This window comes from Juglans regia, chromosome 15, assembly GCF_001411555.2.
Source record: "Juglans regia cultivar Chandler chromosome 15, Walnut 2.0, whole genome shotgun sequence".
NCBI lineage: Eukaryota > Viridiplantae > Streptophyta > Magnoliopsida > Fagales > Juglandaceae > Juglans > Juglans regia.
Window position 1 is genome coordinate 19,771,325 of NC_049915.1, and position 17,666 is coordinate 19,788,990.

General features: G+C 41.2%; 1 protein-coding gene across 1 annotated transcript; it reads left to right on the forward strand.

Annotated features, from left to right (window-relative positions):
* Positions 1–13,411: 13,411 nt before the first annotated feature.
* Positions 13,412–17,441, forward strand: LOC109000988 (receptor-like serine/threonine-protein kinase SD1-8). The gene is made up of 7 exons (XM_035685683.1): positions 13,412–14,105; positions 14,818–14,934; positions 15,054–15,235; positions 16,076–16,286; positions 16,447–16,684; positions 16,763–16,913; positions 17,008–17,441. The coding sequence occupies exons 1-7, from the start codon at positions 13,457–13,459 to the stop codon at positions 17,314–17,316; spliced, it is 1,857 nt and encodes a 618-aa protein (XP_035541576.1). The 5' UTR covers positions 13,412–13,456; the 3' UTR covers positions 17,317–17,441.
* Positions 17,442–17,666: the final 225 nt, after the last annotated feature.

Below are 17,666 nucleotides of genomic sequence, written 5' to 3' on the forward strand. Positions count from 1 at the left end.
GGTTTGACCTTAACAGTGAGGAAATAACATGCTGAAATGCAAATTTGGAAAATTAGGGGAAAAAAAATTAAAAAAACGATGGCAAAAGCTCGTACCGACACGTCACGAGCGAGAATTCTGAGTTTTTCTAGATTCTGTAGAGACTATCATCTTCATACGTAAATCTAAGCCAAAATTCGTTGGTGGGTACGACTTGGTGGAGGTGCTGCTAACAACTGAACAGTTCTGTATCTTGAAGCATAAAAAAGTGCTATTCTCATCATTTCTTAATTCTTAAATTCTTAATACCCTGCTTTGCTGTATGCGGTACTTTCTTCAGCAGAATTCTTCTGGAACATCTCTTTCTTTGAGTGCTGGATTTCGTTACCTGCCTTTGGGTTATATGTGTTGACAACATTCTTCTATGTCGTCCAAATTGGCCACCCTCTTCCTCTTCATCCTCTTCTATCTCCCTCTCAAATGCCACTGTTCAACCCCACAATCTTGGGTCAGAGCCGGCTACTATTATTCGGGTAGCGAAACCGTTATTTCCGATATAAATTCTAAGCTTTTCACGCACCTTATATGCGCTTTCGCTTACATTAACTCCTCCACCTACCACCTCTCCATCAACTCCTCCACCGAACAACAATTCTCTACCTTCGCCCACACCGTAAAAATCAAGAACCCGTCCGTTACAACGCTTTTGTCGATATGGGTTGGCAGAGAGCATTTGCTAAACTTCTTCTCAATGATAAACCAGTCCTCTTATAGAAATTCTTTCGTTCGGTCTTCCATAGAAACAGCTAGGCTATATGGGTTTCAAGGTTTAGACCTTCGTGTTGAAGTCCATGCCCTGAGCAGTCATTGTTGACTGCTCAGCGCTTAACCCTCAACCCCCAGCGCCCAACCACCTAATGAATGCAACAATAAATGCATTCATACGTGAAGTAATGCGCCTATAAATTAAAGCTTCAGACGAGAGCATCATACACCCAAGGAGAAAAGAAAAGAGAGAGAGCCGAGAGAGCTCTGAAAGAAAAGAAGAGAGTTGAGTTGAGTGGAGTGTGATCCTCCTCCTCTGTAATATTTTCTTGTGTTCCACTATTTATTAGTGAAGCTCTTTTCTGTGGATGTAGGCAGTTGCCGAACCACGTTAAATTTTTGGTGTCACTGAGTGCATGAGTGTACTCTTTTATTACTGCTTTTATCCCTTCCGCTGTGTTGATTTCCCCAACAAGTGGTATCAGAGCGTTTGTTGGAAGAAGTTTTTTACAGAAAACTCGGTTTTAGTGTGTAGCTCAGTTTTCATATTTGAGCATACCACTGTGTTCGTCTCATCCAGACAAGAAAAGCGGTGGAAACCAGAGGCCAAACGGAGGCCGCACGCGCTCCCACGCGCTGTCTGAAGATCGGAGAGTGAGACCCACTCTCGACACGCGTCACACGCGCCAAGGCGAGTACCAAGCGCGTGAGTCCCACGCTCGGACACGCGCCACACGCGCTCCAGAGAAGCCATCGCGCGTGAAGTTCACGCGCCTGACGTGCCCCTGACTCCATCAAAGCGCGTGAGGTACACGCGCCTACGCGTTCCACGCGCAGCAGAGGAGTTTCAGCGCGTGAGTTACACGCGCCTACGCGTTTTGTTCGCGCCACGCACTGCACGCGCGACAGAGTTCCTGTTTTGGTTCTTTTGCTCATTCCTTGTGCTATCTGAGTCCGATTTTGACGAAACAAGACTCGTTTCCAACAAAATCAGACGTTCCAGACACAACGGTGCTGTCCGTTTTGTGATATTCCACCTCAAAGATCCTGTACTTGTATTTTGTATTTAGAACAGTCTAAATCCATGGAGGATTCAGCATCAGGCGCCATGATAAAGCTGACTGCCTCAAACTACAGTCTTTGGAGACCTCGAATGGAGGATCTCTTGAACTGTAAAGATCTGTTTGACCCTTTGGAAGATGAAGGGAAGAAGCCAGATGAAGTTACGGATCAAGTGTGGAGAAAGATGCACAAGAAGACTATTGGTCAGATCAGGCAATGGATTGACCATAGTGTTTTTCACCACGTGGCCCAGGAGACGGATGCATATAACCTCTGGAAAAAGTTAGAGGATATGTATCAGGCTAAAACTGCTCGAAACAAGGCCCTCTTGATGAGACGGCTTGTTAACTTGAAGTTGAAAAGCGATACCTCTGTTGCCGAGCATACTAGCGAGTTTCAAAACCTAGTTAACCAGCTCGGGTCCGTCAACCTGAATCTTGGCGATGAAGAACAAGCCCTGCTACTTCTCAGTTCATTACCAGACAGTTGGGAGACGCTGGTGGTCTCCCTAAGTAACTCTACTCCAGATGGCAAACTTACCATGACGATGGTTAAGGATGCCCTGTTTAATGAGGAGGCCAGACGAAAAGAGACAAGCATGAATCAAACTCATGCCCTTGTCACCGAGAGTAGAGAAAGGCCTCAAGGTAATGATAGAGGGAGAAGTGGAGGCAGAAACAGAGGGAAGTCTCAACCACGTGGAAGGTCCAGCAGTAGCAGGAACCAGCAGACGGGTAACATGAAATGTTACCACTGTGGCAAAGAAGGCCACATGAGGAAACACTGCCGCAAGTTTTTAAGGGAGCAAGGTCAAAGCAGTAAGCTGAAGAAAGAAGATAGTGAAACCCTTGTCACTCTTTCGGGAGATGTGGCAATACTCTCCACCAGTGACGAGACGTATCTGCACGTTGCAAGCCATGATGTTGAGTGGGTGGTAGACACAGCAGCATCATACCACGCCACTTCCCACAGTGAATTTTTCACTACGTACAAAGCAGGAGACTTTGGTACAGTAAGGATGGGGAACGCTAGTTCCTCGAAGATCGTGGGAGTTGGCGAAGTGCAGATAAAAACCAACGTTGGTTGCACCATGGTGTTGAAAGATGTTCGACACATTCCTGACCTTCGGCTCAACCTGATTTCCTGGGACAGCCCTTGATCGACAGGGCTATGACAGCTACTTCAGCAAAGGCACTTGGAAGCTGTCACAAGGTGCCATGGTTGTCGCCCGAGGACATATTTGCGGTACGTTGTACAAGACCCATGTGAAGATCGGTTCTGATAGCCTCAATGCAGTGGAAGACGAGGCATCACCGAATCTGTGGCACAAGAGACTCGGACATATGGGTGAGAAAGGGTTGGATACGCTTGCGAAGAAGGCACTCATCAAAGTTGCCAAAGGAACAGCGTTAAACCCTTGTGAGTACTGTTTGTTTGGCAAACAATGCAGAGTCTCGTTTAAATCCTCTACGAAGAGAAGATCAGAGTTGTTGAGTCTGGTACACTCTGATGTATGTGGTCCCATAGAAGAAGAGTCATTGGGAGGTAACAGATATTTCGTGACATTCATTGATGATGCTTCACGAAAGGTCTGGGTATATGTTTTAAAGTCAAAGGATCAGGTCTTCGAGCACTTCAAGAATTTCCACACCCTAGTGGAAAGAGAGACAGGAAAGAAGTTGAAGTGCCTGCGAACGGACAATGGAGGAGAATATGTCTCCAAAAGGTTCGCTGCATACTGCGCTGATCGCGGTATTCGACATGAGAAGACGGTCCCATATACCCCTCAGCACAATGGTGTAGCCGAAAGAATGAACCGGACCATCATTGAAAGAACAAGATGCATGCTCAGTATGGCCAAGTTACCAAAGCCATTCTGGGGTGAAGCTGTTCTAGCTGCCTGTTACCTGATCAACAGATCACCTTCTGCACCACTGGAATTTGAAATTCCTGAGAAGGTTTGGTCTGGAAAAGATGTCTCTTACTCTCACCTGAGAGTGTTTGGGTGCAAAGCCTTTGCACACGTATCCAAGGAGCTGAGACAGAAGCTCGATGTCAAGTCAACTCCATGTATCTTTGTTGGATATGGAGATGAAGAATTCGGATACAAGTTATGGGATCCAGTGACAAAGAAAATTGTCAGAAGTAGGGACGTTGTGTTCCATGAAAACCAGAACATAGGAACTGAAGCTTCATCAAGAGAGCTTAGTTCCGATACTACAAATCCTGCACCATTACAGTCCACCACAGATAATGAGGAAATGCAGGATCGAGATCCAGAAGCAGAAGAAGAAGCTCAGGGTGTCGAGCAGGGGGAGCAAGAATCCTCTCCACCAACAGCTGGTGTACCACCACAAGGGTTAGATGGTGACGAACCTCCTTTGGTTGATGAACCAAGAAGATCGGCAAGAGGCCGCCTACTGATTCCGTCGAGGAGATATCCGGAATCAGACTATATTCTGCTTACTGATGAGGGGGAGCCAGAGAGTTTCCAGGAAGTTCAAACTCATGCTGATAGAAGCCTATGGGTGCAGGCAATGCAAGAAGAGATGAGTTCTTTGTAGAAAAATCAGACCTATGAGTTGGTGAAACTTCCTGAAGGAAAGAAAGCCCTAAAGAACAAATGGGTGTTCAAGCTGAAGAAAGATGGCCAAGGAAAGCTGATGAAGCACAAGGCCAGATTGGTTGTCAAAGGATTCCAGCAGAAGAAGGGAATCGACTTTGACGAGATATTTTCTCCGGTGGTGAAAATGATGTCGATCCGAGTCATACTCGGATTGGTAGCCAGCTTGAATTTGGAACTCGAACAGATGGATGTGAAGACAGCCTTTCTCCATGGAGGTTTGGAGGAGGAGATCTATATGGAGCAACCAGAAGGGTTTGCAGCTCCAGGGAAAGATCACTTAGTCTGCAGGCTGAAGAAGAGTCTCTATGGCCTCAAGCAAGCGCCGAGGCAATGGTACAAGAAGTTCGACTCATTCATGATGAGTCATGGTTACAAGAGACTTGTTGCAGATCAGTGTGTCTATGTTCGAAGGTTCCAGAATGACAAGTTTGTCATACTCCTTCTTTACGTTGATGATATGTTAATCGTTGGTGAGGATAGGTCCATGATTAACAAACTAAAGAAGGAACTATCCAAGTCCTTTGACATGAAGGACTTAGGCCCAGCACAACAAATTTTGGGCATGAAGATTGTTCGTGATAGGAAAGTCAAAAGGGTGTGGCTATCACAACAAAAATATGTTGAACAGGTCATTAGACGTTTCAACATGGGAGATGCTAAGCCAGTCAAAACTCCACTTGCAAACCACTTCAAATTGAGCAAGAGCTCGTGTCCTTCTTCAAAGAAAGAGATTGAAGAAATGGAAGCAATCCCCTACTCTTCAGCAGTAGGAAGCCTAATGTATGCAATGGTTTGTACCAGACCAGATATTGCTCATGCTGTAGGCATGGTGAGCAGATTCCTTTCAAATCCAGGAAAGGATCATTGGGAAGCAGTCAAGTGGATTCTCAGGTACCTGAAAGGTACATCGAATATGTGCTTGTGTTTTGGGGGAGCTAAACCAGTTTTGGAAGGCTATACAGATTCAGATATGGCAGGAGATCTGGATAGCAGGAAATCTACTTCAGGATTTCTCTTCACCTTTGCAGGAGGAGCTGTCTCTTGGCAGTCCAAGTTGCAGAAGTGTGTTGCTTTATCTACAACAGAGGCAGAGTACATGTAACGCCCCGACCCCGAGGGTCCGGAGAGTTAACTCATAAACCTGATAATCAGCTCTAACAAGGCTAGAGTACTCCCAAAATCAATAATATACCCATTTTCTCAAAACTCAAATCGAACGTAAATACTTCAATTAAACACATCAAATAGTTCATTTATCCAATATTCAATCCAAATAACCCAAATATAATCAACTCTTCTTCTTGTCTCAAATAACAACTAACAATAATAAAACATTAACATAAATCTCCATAAACCGTCTAAATCGATTGAAGCAACTTAAGAAAATAATTAGTCTCTAACACCAACACTAGTAACATGAGATATCCAACCACAAATCAGTGCTAATCTTCTCCATAGACTCTAATACTGATCCTCAGCTGAACCATCGATGTCATCTGAAATATTATGAAGATTAACGGGGTGAGTTATCAACAACTCAGCAAGCAAGGAGCATATACCAGCATGTAAACATGAGCATTTATAACATTTGATAAGCCGAACAAAACATTTACTTTCAGAATGCAGAAACAAAACTTTTACAAAACATTAGAGCGAAGTTTTCAGAAAATAAACTTATTCCAAAAAGAACTTCCGTTGGCATTTCTAAACTGAAACATTATAATCTTATCTCATCTCTTAGATCACATCGGGACAATACCATGTTTAACCCCCGTGGTAGGGTTATAAACCACCATTATACCCGTGGCTGGGCCATATTCCATGTTTCACCCCCGTGGTAGGGTTATAAACCACCATTATACCCGTGGCTGGGCCATTTTCCATGTTTCACCCCCGTGGTAGGGTTATAAACCACCATTATACCCGTGGCTGGGCCATTTTCCATGTTTCACCCCCGTGGTAGGGTTATAAACCACCATTATACCCGTGGCTGGGCCTTAACAGAAACAGAACGGATTTCATCGAAAATCCGGTTACAATCATATACAGAATCAGAACATCATGCCAAGATTCTCAGATGATACCTCATATCAAAACAAAACATTGAAAGGCTTCAGATCATTTCACATGTTCGAGATAAACATAAACAAAATATTCTCATTTGTTCATAACAAAACTTCCAGATTTTCATATTCGCTCTTTTACATAGTTCAGAAATAAAGTACACAAAACTTGCTCATGTCTACACTAGTCATGACAGAAAAACATTTTCCCTTATATAGAATTTATGCATATGCAGAATAAACATTTGAGGTTGTTTTCAGATCATCTCTTTCAAAAATAAACACATTTATTCTCAAAGTCAACCTCCTTTCATTTATTTTATGTAAAACTAGTATATAAACCCCGCTTACCTGATTTCTTCGAATTATCAACACCTTGAGCCGGAACTCTAAAAGTAACACCACCTAAACAAAAGAACATATATCCAACATTTAATAACCAATCTAGTAGCCTGCTATTTAATGAATAAAAAAATCAAACAGTCCCTTCACAGCTCCATAACTATCTAACAATTAAATCCGAACAACTCTCTTCAACCCATTTGCAATTGAAACCCAAAACATCCACACCTTTTAATAATACCAACCGACTATAATCATTTCCAAAATCAACCACAGCAACTCTAATAATTAAAACATAATCCAATCCAAACTTCGCTTCCAAACTTCGAATAAAACCATTTCAGTGCCCGCATCAATACTCTACTCATTCAACAATTCAAAACTTGTAGAAAAATTCAATACCACTAGTTCCAAAAGATCCGTCATTTCACACCAAAAAGTCTCAAGTAATACTTCAAAAACCGACTCACAAAACACCCAAAATTATACTCCTCCACCTCCATAATTCCAATACACTTCACTGTTTCAGCAATTAAAACAACAACTAAAAAAAATAAACGCTCAAAAATTCATCTACTGAAATTACTAATGGTCTGCGCATAGAGGAAGAAAAAATAAGTCTAAGTGTGATGCACGGTCAACCAACCAGTGCATGCGTGAAACAGACAAACGAAGGAAAGGGAAAAAAAAATTAGTTACCGAAAGGAAAAATAAATTCAAGCGCCCAGACTTGATGCCCACGGACTACTTCGAAGAACTAAAGAAAACCGAGACCCACGGAGATGGAAATATCCAGTAACTGCAGACCGAAAATGCAGAACGAAGGAAATCAGCGGAAGGAGAAGAAAACAGTGAGAACCCGATTGAGAAGTCTGCAAAGAAATGAGTAAAAACCGAACCTTGAGTGTGAAAGGAGATGATAAGCAACCGCTGGAGTCGTGGGTTGGTGCGCACGGTTGAGAGAGATCCGGAAATGCAGAGCAGAGGGGAAGGCAACGCGAAGAAGAAAAACAGTGCAAGGGAATTAATCCCTTCACCCAAGCGACGCCGTTCGGTCTCACTAAAACTACTCAAGGGCTGGGCTTCTCCAATGGGCTGGGCCTCACCAACGGGCTGGGCCTAAGCCCGGTTATTACATTCTCCCCCCCTTAAAAAAAATTCCGTCCTCGGAATTTGCCACAAGCTATTAGGATCAACGTCGAACAACTGTGGGTACTTGACTTGCATTTCCTTTTCTAATTCCCAAGAGGCTTCACTGATAGCATGATTATTCCATACCACCTTAACCAATGGAATAGTCCGATTACGTAACACTTGTTCTTTTCTCTCTACAATCCGCAACGGCTCTTCTGTATAAGTCAGATCTTCCTGAAAATGAAGAGGCTCGTAATCAATAACGTGAGTGGGATCAGGAACATACTTCCTCAGCATAGATACATGAAATACATTGTGTACACTTGAGAGCGCGGGTGGTAGGGCTACTCTGTAAGCCACTGGTCCAATCCGATCAAGAATCTCAAATGGTCCGATGTACCTAGGGCTCAACTTACCCTTCTTTCCAAACCTCATAACCCCTCTCATGGGTGCAATCCTCAAGAATACCTTAACCCCAACCTCAAACTCCAATTGGCGACGACGGTTATCTGCATAGCTCTTCTGCCGACTCTGAGCCGCTCTCATTCTAGCTCGAATGGTCTCAATCTTCTCTGCTGTCTTCTGTATGATTTCTGGACCCAAAATTTGTCTTTCGCCCACTTCGTCCCAATATAACGGAGATCTACACTTCCTACCATAAAGTGCCTCATAAGGTGCCATCTCAATACTAGCCTGGTAACTGTTATTATAAGCAAACTCGACCAAAGGCAAGTGTCGAATCCAAGTCCCCTTAAAATCCAGCATACAAGCTCTCAACATGTCTTCCAAAATTTGAATGGTCCTTTCCGACTGACCATCTGTTTGTGGGTGAAACGCCGTGCTAAAATTTAACTTAGTGCCCATGGCCTCTTGTAAGCTTCGCCAAAATTTCGAAGTGAAACGCGGATCCCTATCCGACACAATGGACACAGGTACCCCATGCAACCTCACTATTTCCTGTATATAAAGCTCGGCTAGTTTCTCCAACTTATAAGAAACTTTGATAGGTACAAAATGAGCTGTCTTCGTCAAACGGTCTACTATCACCCAAATTGCATCTTGTCCGGTCGGTGCCCGAGGAAGACTTGTAACAAAGTCCATAGAAATATGCTCCCATTTCCATTCTGGAATCTGAAGTGGTTGCAATAACCCTGCTGGTCGTTGATGTTCTACTTTCACCTGTTGACATGTTAAGCACTGTGCCACAAATTGAGCAATCTCTCTCTTCATGCCCTCCCACCAAAAAGACTCTTTCAAATCTCGATACATTTTCGTGCTACCCGGGTGAACTGTGTAAGGAGAGCGGTGCGCTTCTTCAAGGATAAGTCTTTTTATTACAACACTGTCCGGCACACAACATCTGTTTCCAAACCTTAATACTCCATCTTCAGAAATATTAAACTCAGGTTTATCCCCTTTTTCTACTTCTTCAAACTTCCTAGTCTTTTTCTCCTCATCGGGAATCAAGTATGCGGCGAAACGTGATAATTCCGCAAACCTTGCAGCATACTGGCGCACAGTCATGGTTCCCTGCACCAAGTTGGTGAACTCTCGGGCTCTAGCATCCCTATCTGCCTTAGGGAAGAATCGGTCGAAGAAACTCTGCTTGAATTGAGCCCAAACAATTACTCCAATCCCCTCAGCTTCCCTGATAATTTTCTCAGAATTCCACCACCTCTTTGCTTCTCCAGATAATTTAAAGGCTGCGAACTTGACTTTTTGCTGATCGGTACACTCCAAAACACCAAATATTTCTTCAATGTCTTGTATCCAATCTTCCGCAGCATTCGCATTGCCTCTTCCATCAAAGGTGGGAGGATGCGTTCGATTAAATTGTTCAAACGTGCAACCCCCACCATTGTCGTCTTCATTCAAATCTTCAAGAGTTCGAACTCTATGACGAGCAGCCATCCTGAAAGTCTACACTCGGTGAAACGTTCTAAAATAAAAGAAAACGAATATACAAGGTAAATAAAAATAAATAAGAGGATAAATAAAATATGCATATAAACACATATACATATATATGTCTATATAAATCAGATAACTATGCAAATTTGACATCACTTAATACACACGTATATCACTAAAATCTATAACCTCAAAGTTCCAAATTCAATTTCTAACATCAGCCAAATTTAAAACCTCAAATCCCATCAAAATCAATCTTAATGTTCTTGTAACTCAAACTTAAATATCCACATGACAATCCTTATAATCCTCCAATTCCTATTTTGAAATTTACACATCCTATGAACCCACAGATATCTAAACCTCCAAGGTCTACAGTATGCAGAATTCAAACCTGGCTCTGATACCAACTGTAACGCCCCGACCCCGAGGGTCCGGAGAGTTAACTCATAAACCTGATAATCAGCTCTAACAAGGCTAGAGTACTCCCAAAATCAATAATATACCCATTTTCTCAAAACTCAAATCGAACGTAAATACTTCAATTAAACACATCAAATAGTTCATTTATCCAATATTCAATCCAAATAACCCAAATATAATCAACTCTTCTTCTTGTCTCAAATAACAACTAAAAATAATAAAACATTAACATAAATCTCCATAAACCGTCTAAATCGATTGAAGCAACTTAAGAAAATAATTAGTCTCTAACACCAACACTAGTAACATGAGATATCCAACCACAAATTAGTGCTAATCTTCTCCATAGACTCTAATACTGATCCTCAGCTGAACCATCGATGTCATCTGAAATATTATGAAGATTAACGGGGTGAGTTATCAACAACTCAGCAAGCAAGGAGCATATACCAGCATGTAAACATGAGCATTTATAACATTTGATAAGCCGAACAAAACATTTACTTTCAGAATGCAGAAACAAAACTTTTACAAAACATTAGAGCGAAGTTTTCAGAAAATAAACTTATTCCAAAAAGAACTTCCGTTGGCATTTCTAAACTGAAACATTATAATCTTATCTCATCTCTTAGCATCACATCGGGACAATACCATGTTTAACCCCCGTGGTAGGGTTATAAACCACCATTATACCCGTGGCTGGGCCATATTCCATGTTTCACCCCCGTGGTAGGGTTATAAACCACCATTATACCCGTGGCTGGGCCATTTTCCATGTTTCACCCCCGTGGTAGGGTTATAAACCACCATTATACCCGTGGCTGGGCCTTAACAGAAACAGAACGGATTTCATCGAAAATCCGGTTACAATCATATACATAATCAGAACATCATGCCAAGATTCTCAGATGATACCTCATATCAAAACAAAACATTGAAAGGCTTCAGATCATTTCACATGTTCGAGATAAACATAAACAAAATATTCTCATTTGTTCATAACAAAACTTCCAGATTTTCATATTCGCTCTTTTACATAGTTCAGAAATAAAGTACACAAAACTTGCTCATGTCTACACTAGTCATGACAGAAAAACATTTTCCTTATATAGAATTTATGCATATGCAGAATAAACATTTGAGGTTGTTTTCAGATCATCTCTTTCAAAAATAAACACATTTATTCTCAAAGTCAACCTCCTTTCATTTATTTTATGTAAAACTAGTATATAAACCCCGCTTACCTGATTTCTTCGAATTATCAACACCTTGAGCCGGAACTCTAAAAGTAACACCACCTAAACAAAAGAACATATATCCAACATTTAATAACCAATCTAGTAGCCTGCTATTTAATGAATAAAAAAATCAAACAGTCCCTTCACAGCTCCATAACTATCTAACAATTAAATCCGAACAACTCTCTTCAACCCATTTGCAATTGAAACCCAAAACATCCACACCTTTTAATAATACCAACCGACTATAATCATTTCCAAAATCAACCACAGCAACTCTAATAATTAAAACATAATCCAATCCAAACTTCGCTTCCAAACTTCGAATAAAACCATTTCAGTGCCCGCATCAATACTCTACTCATTCAACAATTCAAAACTTGTAGAAAAATTCAATACCACTAGTTCCAAAAGATCCGTCATTTCACACCAAAAAGTCTCAAGTAATACTTCAAAAACCGACTCACAAAACACCCAAAATTATACTCCTCCACCTCCATAATTCCAATACACTTCACTGTTTCAGCAATTAAAACAACAACTAAAAAAAATAAACGCTCAAAAATTCATCTACTGAAATTACTAATGGTCTGCGCATAGAGGAAGAAAAAATAAGTCTAAGTGTGATGCACGGTCAACCAACCAGTGCATGCGTGAAACAGACAAACGAAGGAAAGGGAAAAAAAAATTAGTTACCGAAAGGAAAAATAAATTCAAGCGCCCAGACTTGATGCTCACGGACTACTTCGAAGAACTAAAGAAAACCGAGACCCACGGAGATGGAAATATCCAGTAACTGCAGACCGAAAATGCAGAACGAAGGAAATCAGCGGAAGGAGAAGAAAACAGTGAGAACCCGATTGAGAAGTCTGCAAAGAAATGAGTAAAAACCGAACCTTGAGTGTGAAAGGAGATGATAAGCAACCGCTGGAGTCGTGGGTTGGTGCGCACGGTTGAGAGAGATCCGGAAATGCAGAGCAGAGGGGAAGGCAACGCGAAGAAGAAAAACAGTGCAAGGGAATTAATCCCTTCACCCAAGCGACGCCGTTCGGTCTCACTAAAACTACTCAAGGGCTGGGCTTCTCCAATGGGCTGGGCCTCACCAACGGGCTGGGCCTAAGCCCGGTTATTACAGTACATTGCCGCAGCGGAAGCTGGGAAAGAGATGTTGTGGATGAAGCGTTTTCTCCAAGAGCTAGGGGTTAGTCAAGAGGACTACAAGGTACATTGTGATAGTCAAAGTGCTCTAGATTTGAGCAAGAATTCAATGTACCACTCCCGCACCAAGCATATTGACATCCGCTATCATTGGATACGCGAAGCGATGGAACAACAGCTGTTGAAGCTTGTGAAAATCCATACGAAAGAGAATCCAGCAGACATGCTGACGAAGGTGGTTACAAGTGAGAAGCTTGAGCTATGCAGAGACATAGCTGGGATGGAAAACATATAGGTAAATGGGCATGGAGGGGGAGAATTGTTGAAGTCCATGCCCTGAGCAGTCATTGTTGACTGCTCAGCGCTTAACCCTCAACCCCCAGCGCCCAACCACCTAATGAATGCAACAATAAATGCATTCATACGTGAAGTAATGCGCCTATAAATTAAAGCTTCAGACGAGAGCATCATACACCCAAGGAGAAAAGAAAAGAGAGAGAGCCGAGAGAGCTCTGAAAGAAAAGAAGAGAGTTGAGTTGAGTGGAGTGTGATCCTCCTCCTCTGTAATATTTTCTTGTGTTCCACTATTTATTAGTGAAGCTCTTTTCTGTGGATGTAGGCAGTTGCCGAACCACGTTAAATTTTTGGTGTCACTGAGTGCATGAGTGTACTCTTTTATTACCGCTTTTATCCCTTCCGCTGTGTTGATTTCCCCAACACTTCGTGGGGTTGTGCCAACAGGAACTAGCTCCGAAATGGCCAATTTCGGTACCCTTTTGGACGAGTGGCGAGTTGCTGTAAATTCCGAGGCTAAAAATTCAAGCAATCCAGAGTTACTCCTGGTCATGGCCGGCAATCGTCTGCCAGCTTTGGGTTCAGTGATTTACCCAATTGATTCCATGAGGAGGAACTTGGATTGGGTACATGTAAAAGCGTACGATTACTATTTGCCTGGAAGGGACAGAGTCACATACTTTCATGCAGCTTTGTTTGGCCCTTCGAACATGGCTAACACGGATAACGGCATAAATGAGTGGAAGAGAAGAGGTTTTTTGCCAAGCAAGTTGGTCTTGGGGTTGCCTTTCCACGGCTATGCGTGGACACTTTTGAGCCCGCAAAAGAATCCAATTGGTGCAGCCTCTGCGGGTCCGGCTGTCACCATCGACGGTTCCATGGGCTACAAGTTCTTCAAATCGTTCCTTAGAAGCTTTGGTCATGAAGCAGCTTCCGTGTACAATGCTACTTCAGTGGTGAATTACTGCACGGTTGGGTTAACTTGGATTAATTACGACGATGTGGAGGCTATTAGAGCTAAAGTTTCTTATGCAAAGCAAAAGGGTCTGCTTGGTTACAACGTGTTTCAAGTCGGCAATGACGACAATTGGGTGCTTTCTAGAGCAGCAGGTTGGTTACATTTACACATTTGCATAGCACTTCTTAGATTCCATGTGGTCTGTTTCTTTTATTCCTTTATATTGAGGAACAAAAACGAACATCGTTACAATTGTTCATTAGTTTTAGCAAAAGAGATTCCATGTTCTGGTTTCATTTCTTGTTTAAACCCACCAATGAGCCATCAACCAAGGTGTCACAATGATTTTTTTTTTCAATTTTTTATTGCATTGGCGCATTATTTTCTTTACCTTATGTAACACTTCTTTCTTCTCCTTAATTGCTTACCATGTATCTGTATTTGAGAATAGTTAATGAAGTAAAACGATTATAGCGGACTTTGACTTGGTGGATGTAGGCTAATTGGTCGAACTACATAAGCCTCCTATCTCCTTAATTTTTCTGTTCTCTTGCTCTATTGTTTTCCAACATTTTGAGCTTGTACTGTCCACATTAGGGGATTGATGGATGAGAACTGAAGTGAATGCCAATGAAAAGGCTGATGCCTCTGTCTTGCCTCCAGACATAAATTTTGGTTTTAAGCCATAACAATATTTCTGCTATCTTGGGGGCAGAGTTGCCTGTTTCTGAATTTGGTCAACACTATGTACTCTTAGGTCGTCATTATCTGCTTGTGGTCATTTTCACATATTATGCAAGCTTCAATGAAAGAAACCTAAAGAATCTTGTTGGACATTCTAATATCATCCAACTACCTCTGCAGCTCAAGTGGAAGATGAAGATCAACAGAATAAGAGAACGTCATTGTTTATAATTATCACTGCAGCTTTTGCGGCTGTGATATTAATGAGCACTATTGCGTGTTACTTACAGGGGAGAGGTAATTTTCCATACTCTGAGACCACCATTAACCATGAAATGAATGGAACAACATCCACATATTTATGAGGTGGAATTACTAAACATTTTTGGCCCGTCTTTTTTTTTTTTTGGTTACAGGTTCTATGGATAGTGCGAAAAGATTCTTGCATAAAGTAAAAAATAATCTATCAGCTGCTGAAGATTTTAACAGCAAAGCTTCTAATCTGCAAGTATTCAGCTATAGTTCCATTAGAGCAGCTACAAATGACTTTTCAAGTGAGAATAAGCTTGGAGAAGGTGGATATGGTCCTGTTTACAAGGTAACATTTGGCAATTGATCAATTGCGTAATGCTTTATCTGGAAGGAAATTTTTGAAACGCATTGTCAAATGTTATATAATGAACAACAAAATCTCATCTCAGAGTAACATCAAGCCAAAGACACAGAGCAACCTTTTAGCTGTAAACCATAGTTCATCACAGCCTTTTAGAACTATTCTCTCTACCATTGCCTTCTGCCACTGATTCCTCAATTCTTCTTCATCAGTTTCTCTCACTCTTTTCATCAAATTTCTTTCATGATTTATTCAGGTTCCCATTTCCTTTTTCTTTAGAAGGCAGGAAAGAAAGTGTCTAATTTACCTCTCTTCCACTCTGTTTTCTTAATTCTAAATGGGATTTTGCTACAATAATTTTAACGGTGAAAATCAGTAATGGTGATACAGTTTTCCCATGACATTATTATTCATTCTGTTCATTACCTGGATTGATCTGTTGCTGGGAACAACTATGCATTACTAAACAACCTTTGAAATCTCTCAACCGTGTAATGTTTATTAGTTCAAGACCACATACCAGATACGCCACTTGTCTGAACAGGAGGATGGGATTTTATGAGCTTTTCTTTTTAAAATCTTTATCTCTTGATAAACAGGGCTGACATCTGCACAATGAAAATGGAATAGACAGGTGCACATGTCTTTGTTTGTGCACACTATATTTTAATTGATAGTGATATGAGATACTGTTATAGGGGTTAATGAGTACCTATATATATATACACACACACATGTATAGGGGCCAATAATAATCAGCACTATGAGTGGCTCTTTATACTATTGTTGGCGGGTGGTACTAATGAGAAATGTGGGTTTTCTTAGGGTAACTTACAGAAGGGACGAGAGATAGCAGCAAAGAGACTTTCAAGAACTTCAAACCAAGGCCTTGAAGAGTTCAAAAATGAGGTCATGCTTACCACAAGACTTCAGCATGTAAACCTAGTTAGAGTTTTGGGATATTGCACCGAGAGGGACGAAAAGATTTTGATTTATGAATACATGCCAAACCAAAGCTTGGATCTATATCTCTTCGGTCAGCAATTTTTTATTCTTCCTATCACAGTTTATGTATACATGCTGAAAAACATATTTTTGTACTCAAAAGCTTAAATGGGTCTAACCAAGAAGTGTTGTGATTTTCTTGCCCCCGCTCATTTTAAAGACTAATCAAGCACTAATTTAACTTGTTGCAGATCCAACTAGAAGGTTTCTTTTAGATTGGAGAAAACGTGTTCACATCATTGAAGGTGTTACTCAGGGGCTTCTATACCTCCAGGAATTCTCAAATTTTACTATAATCCACCGAGATCTAAAGGCTAGTAACATATTACTTGACAATGACATGAACCCTAAGATATCAGATTTTGGGATCGCTAGAATTTTCAAGAAGGATGAACATGAAGCAAACACAAGTCGGATTGTTGGAACATAGTAAGTAGCATGCCTTTTCATGAAATTTGACCCCTTTTGTGTAGTATTCATCCTTTTTCACTGTTACATGCTCTACAGTGGCTGTGTACCTCCCGAATATGTGAGAAAAGGTACATACTCGACGAAATACGATGTGTATAGTTTTGGAGTGCTACTTTTGCAAATCATAAGCAGCAAGAGGAATACGTGTTATTATGGGACACATGGAAATTTGAACCTCTTAGAATATGTAAGTTACTTGGTGATTGTCCCATGATGTTTTGTGATATCTGCAATTATCATTGAAAGTCTTTTTGACCTGCAAGGATGAGTAACTATTGCAGGCATATCAGCTGTGGAAAGAGGGAGAAGCGTTCGAGTTTGTTGATCCATCACTGGATGATTCATCTTCTTCTTGCAAACTCCTAAAATGCATGCAAGTAGCTCTTTTATGCGTCCAGGAAAAGCCTGTTGATAGACCTACCATGTTAGAGGTTTCTTCAATGCTCAAGAATGAAGCTGGAACCATCGATAGTCCTAAAAAGCCTGCTTTTTCAATTCAAAGAGATGAAAATGAGGAAGGAAATTGTCTTTTGCAGGAGAACTTGTGGTCGGTCAATGAAGTGACAATTTCCCATATGGAACCCCGATGAAAAGAAATGTATTGTTTTGATTTCACGACTTTTTGTTTGCTGAAAATAAAAAATCCTGTAATTTTAGAGTCGTCTCTACGCGTACAAAACAACAAAGGCACTGCTCTTTCGGTCAACATTTCAAACAACATCGTATCATAAGCTTGAATACTTTTTAAATAGGAATTGGGCTAACAATTATGATTAACTAGCTTATCTATATCCACACTATCACTACATTAGCATTCCATTTCAAAATTTGAGTCGTGGATTGATAGAGTGAGTTTGTGGTTTCAGCTAAGGCCAGATCTCTTCTTGAACTCGTGGTTGGAGGATAGATTGGGGGAGAATGCAGGATTCAGTTTCAACGT

Coding starts and splice junctions, on each gene's coding strand:
- LOC109000988 (XM_035685683.1), top strand. CDS start 13,457: ATGGCCAATTTCGGTACCCTTTTGGACGAGTGGCGAGTTGCTGTAAAT. Junction 14,935..15,053: donor GTGTTACTTACAGGGGAGAG/GTAATTTTCCAT, acceptor TTTTGGTTACAG/GTTCTATGGATAGTGCGAAA. Junction 15,236..16,075: donor GATATGGTCCTGTTTACAAG/GTAACATTTGGC, acceptor GGGTTTTCTTAG/GGTAACTTACAGAAGGGACG.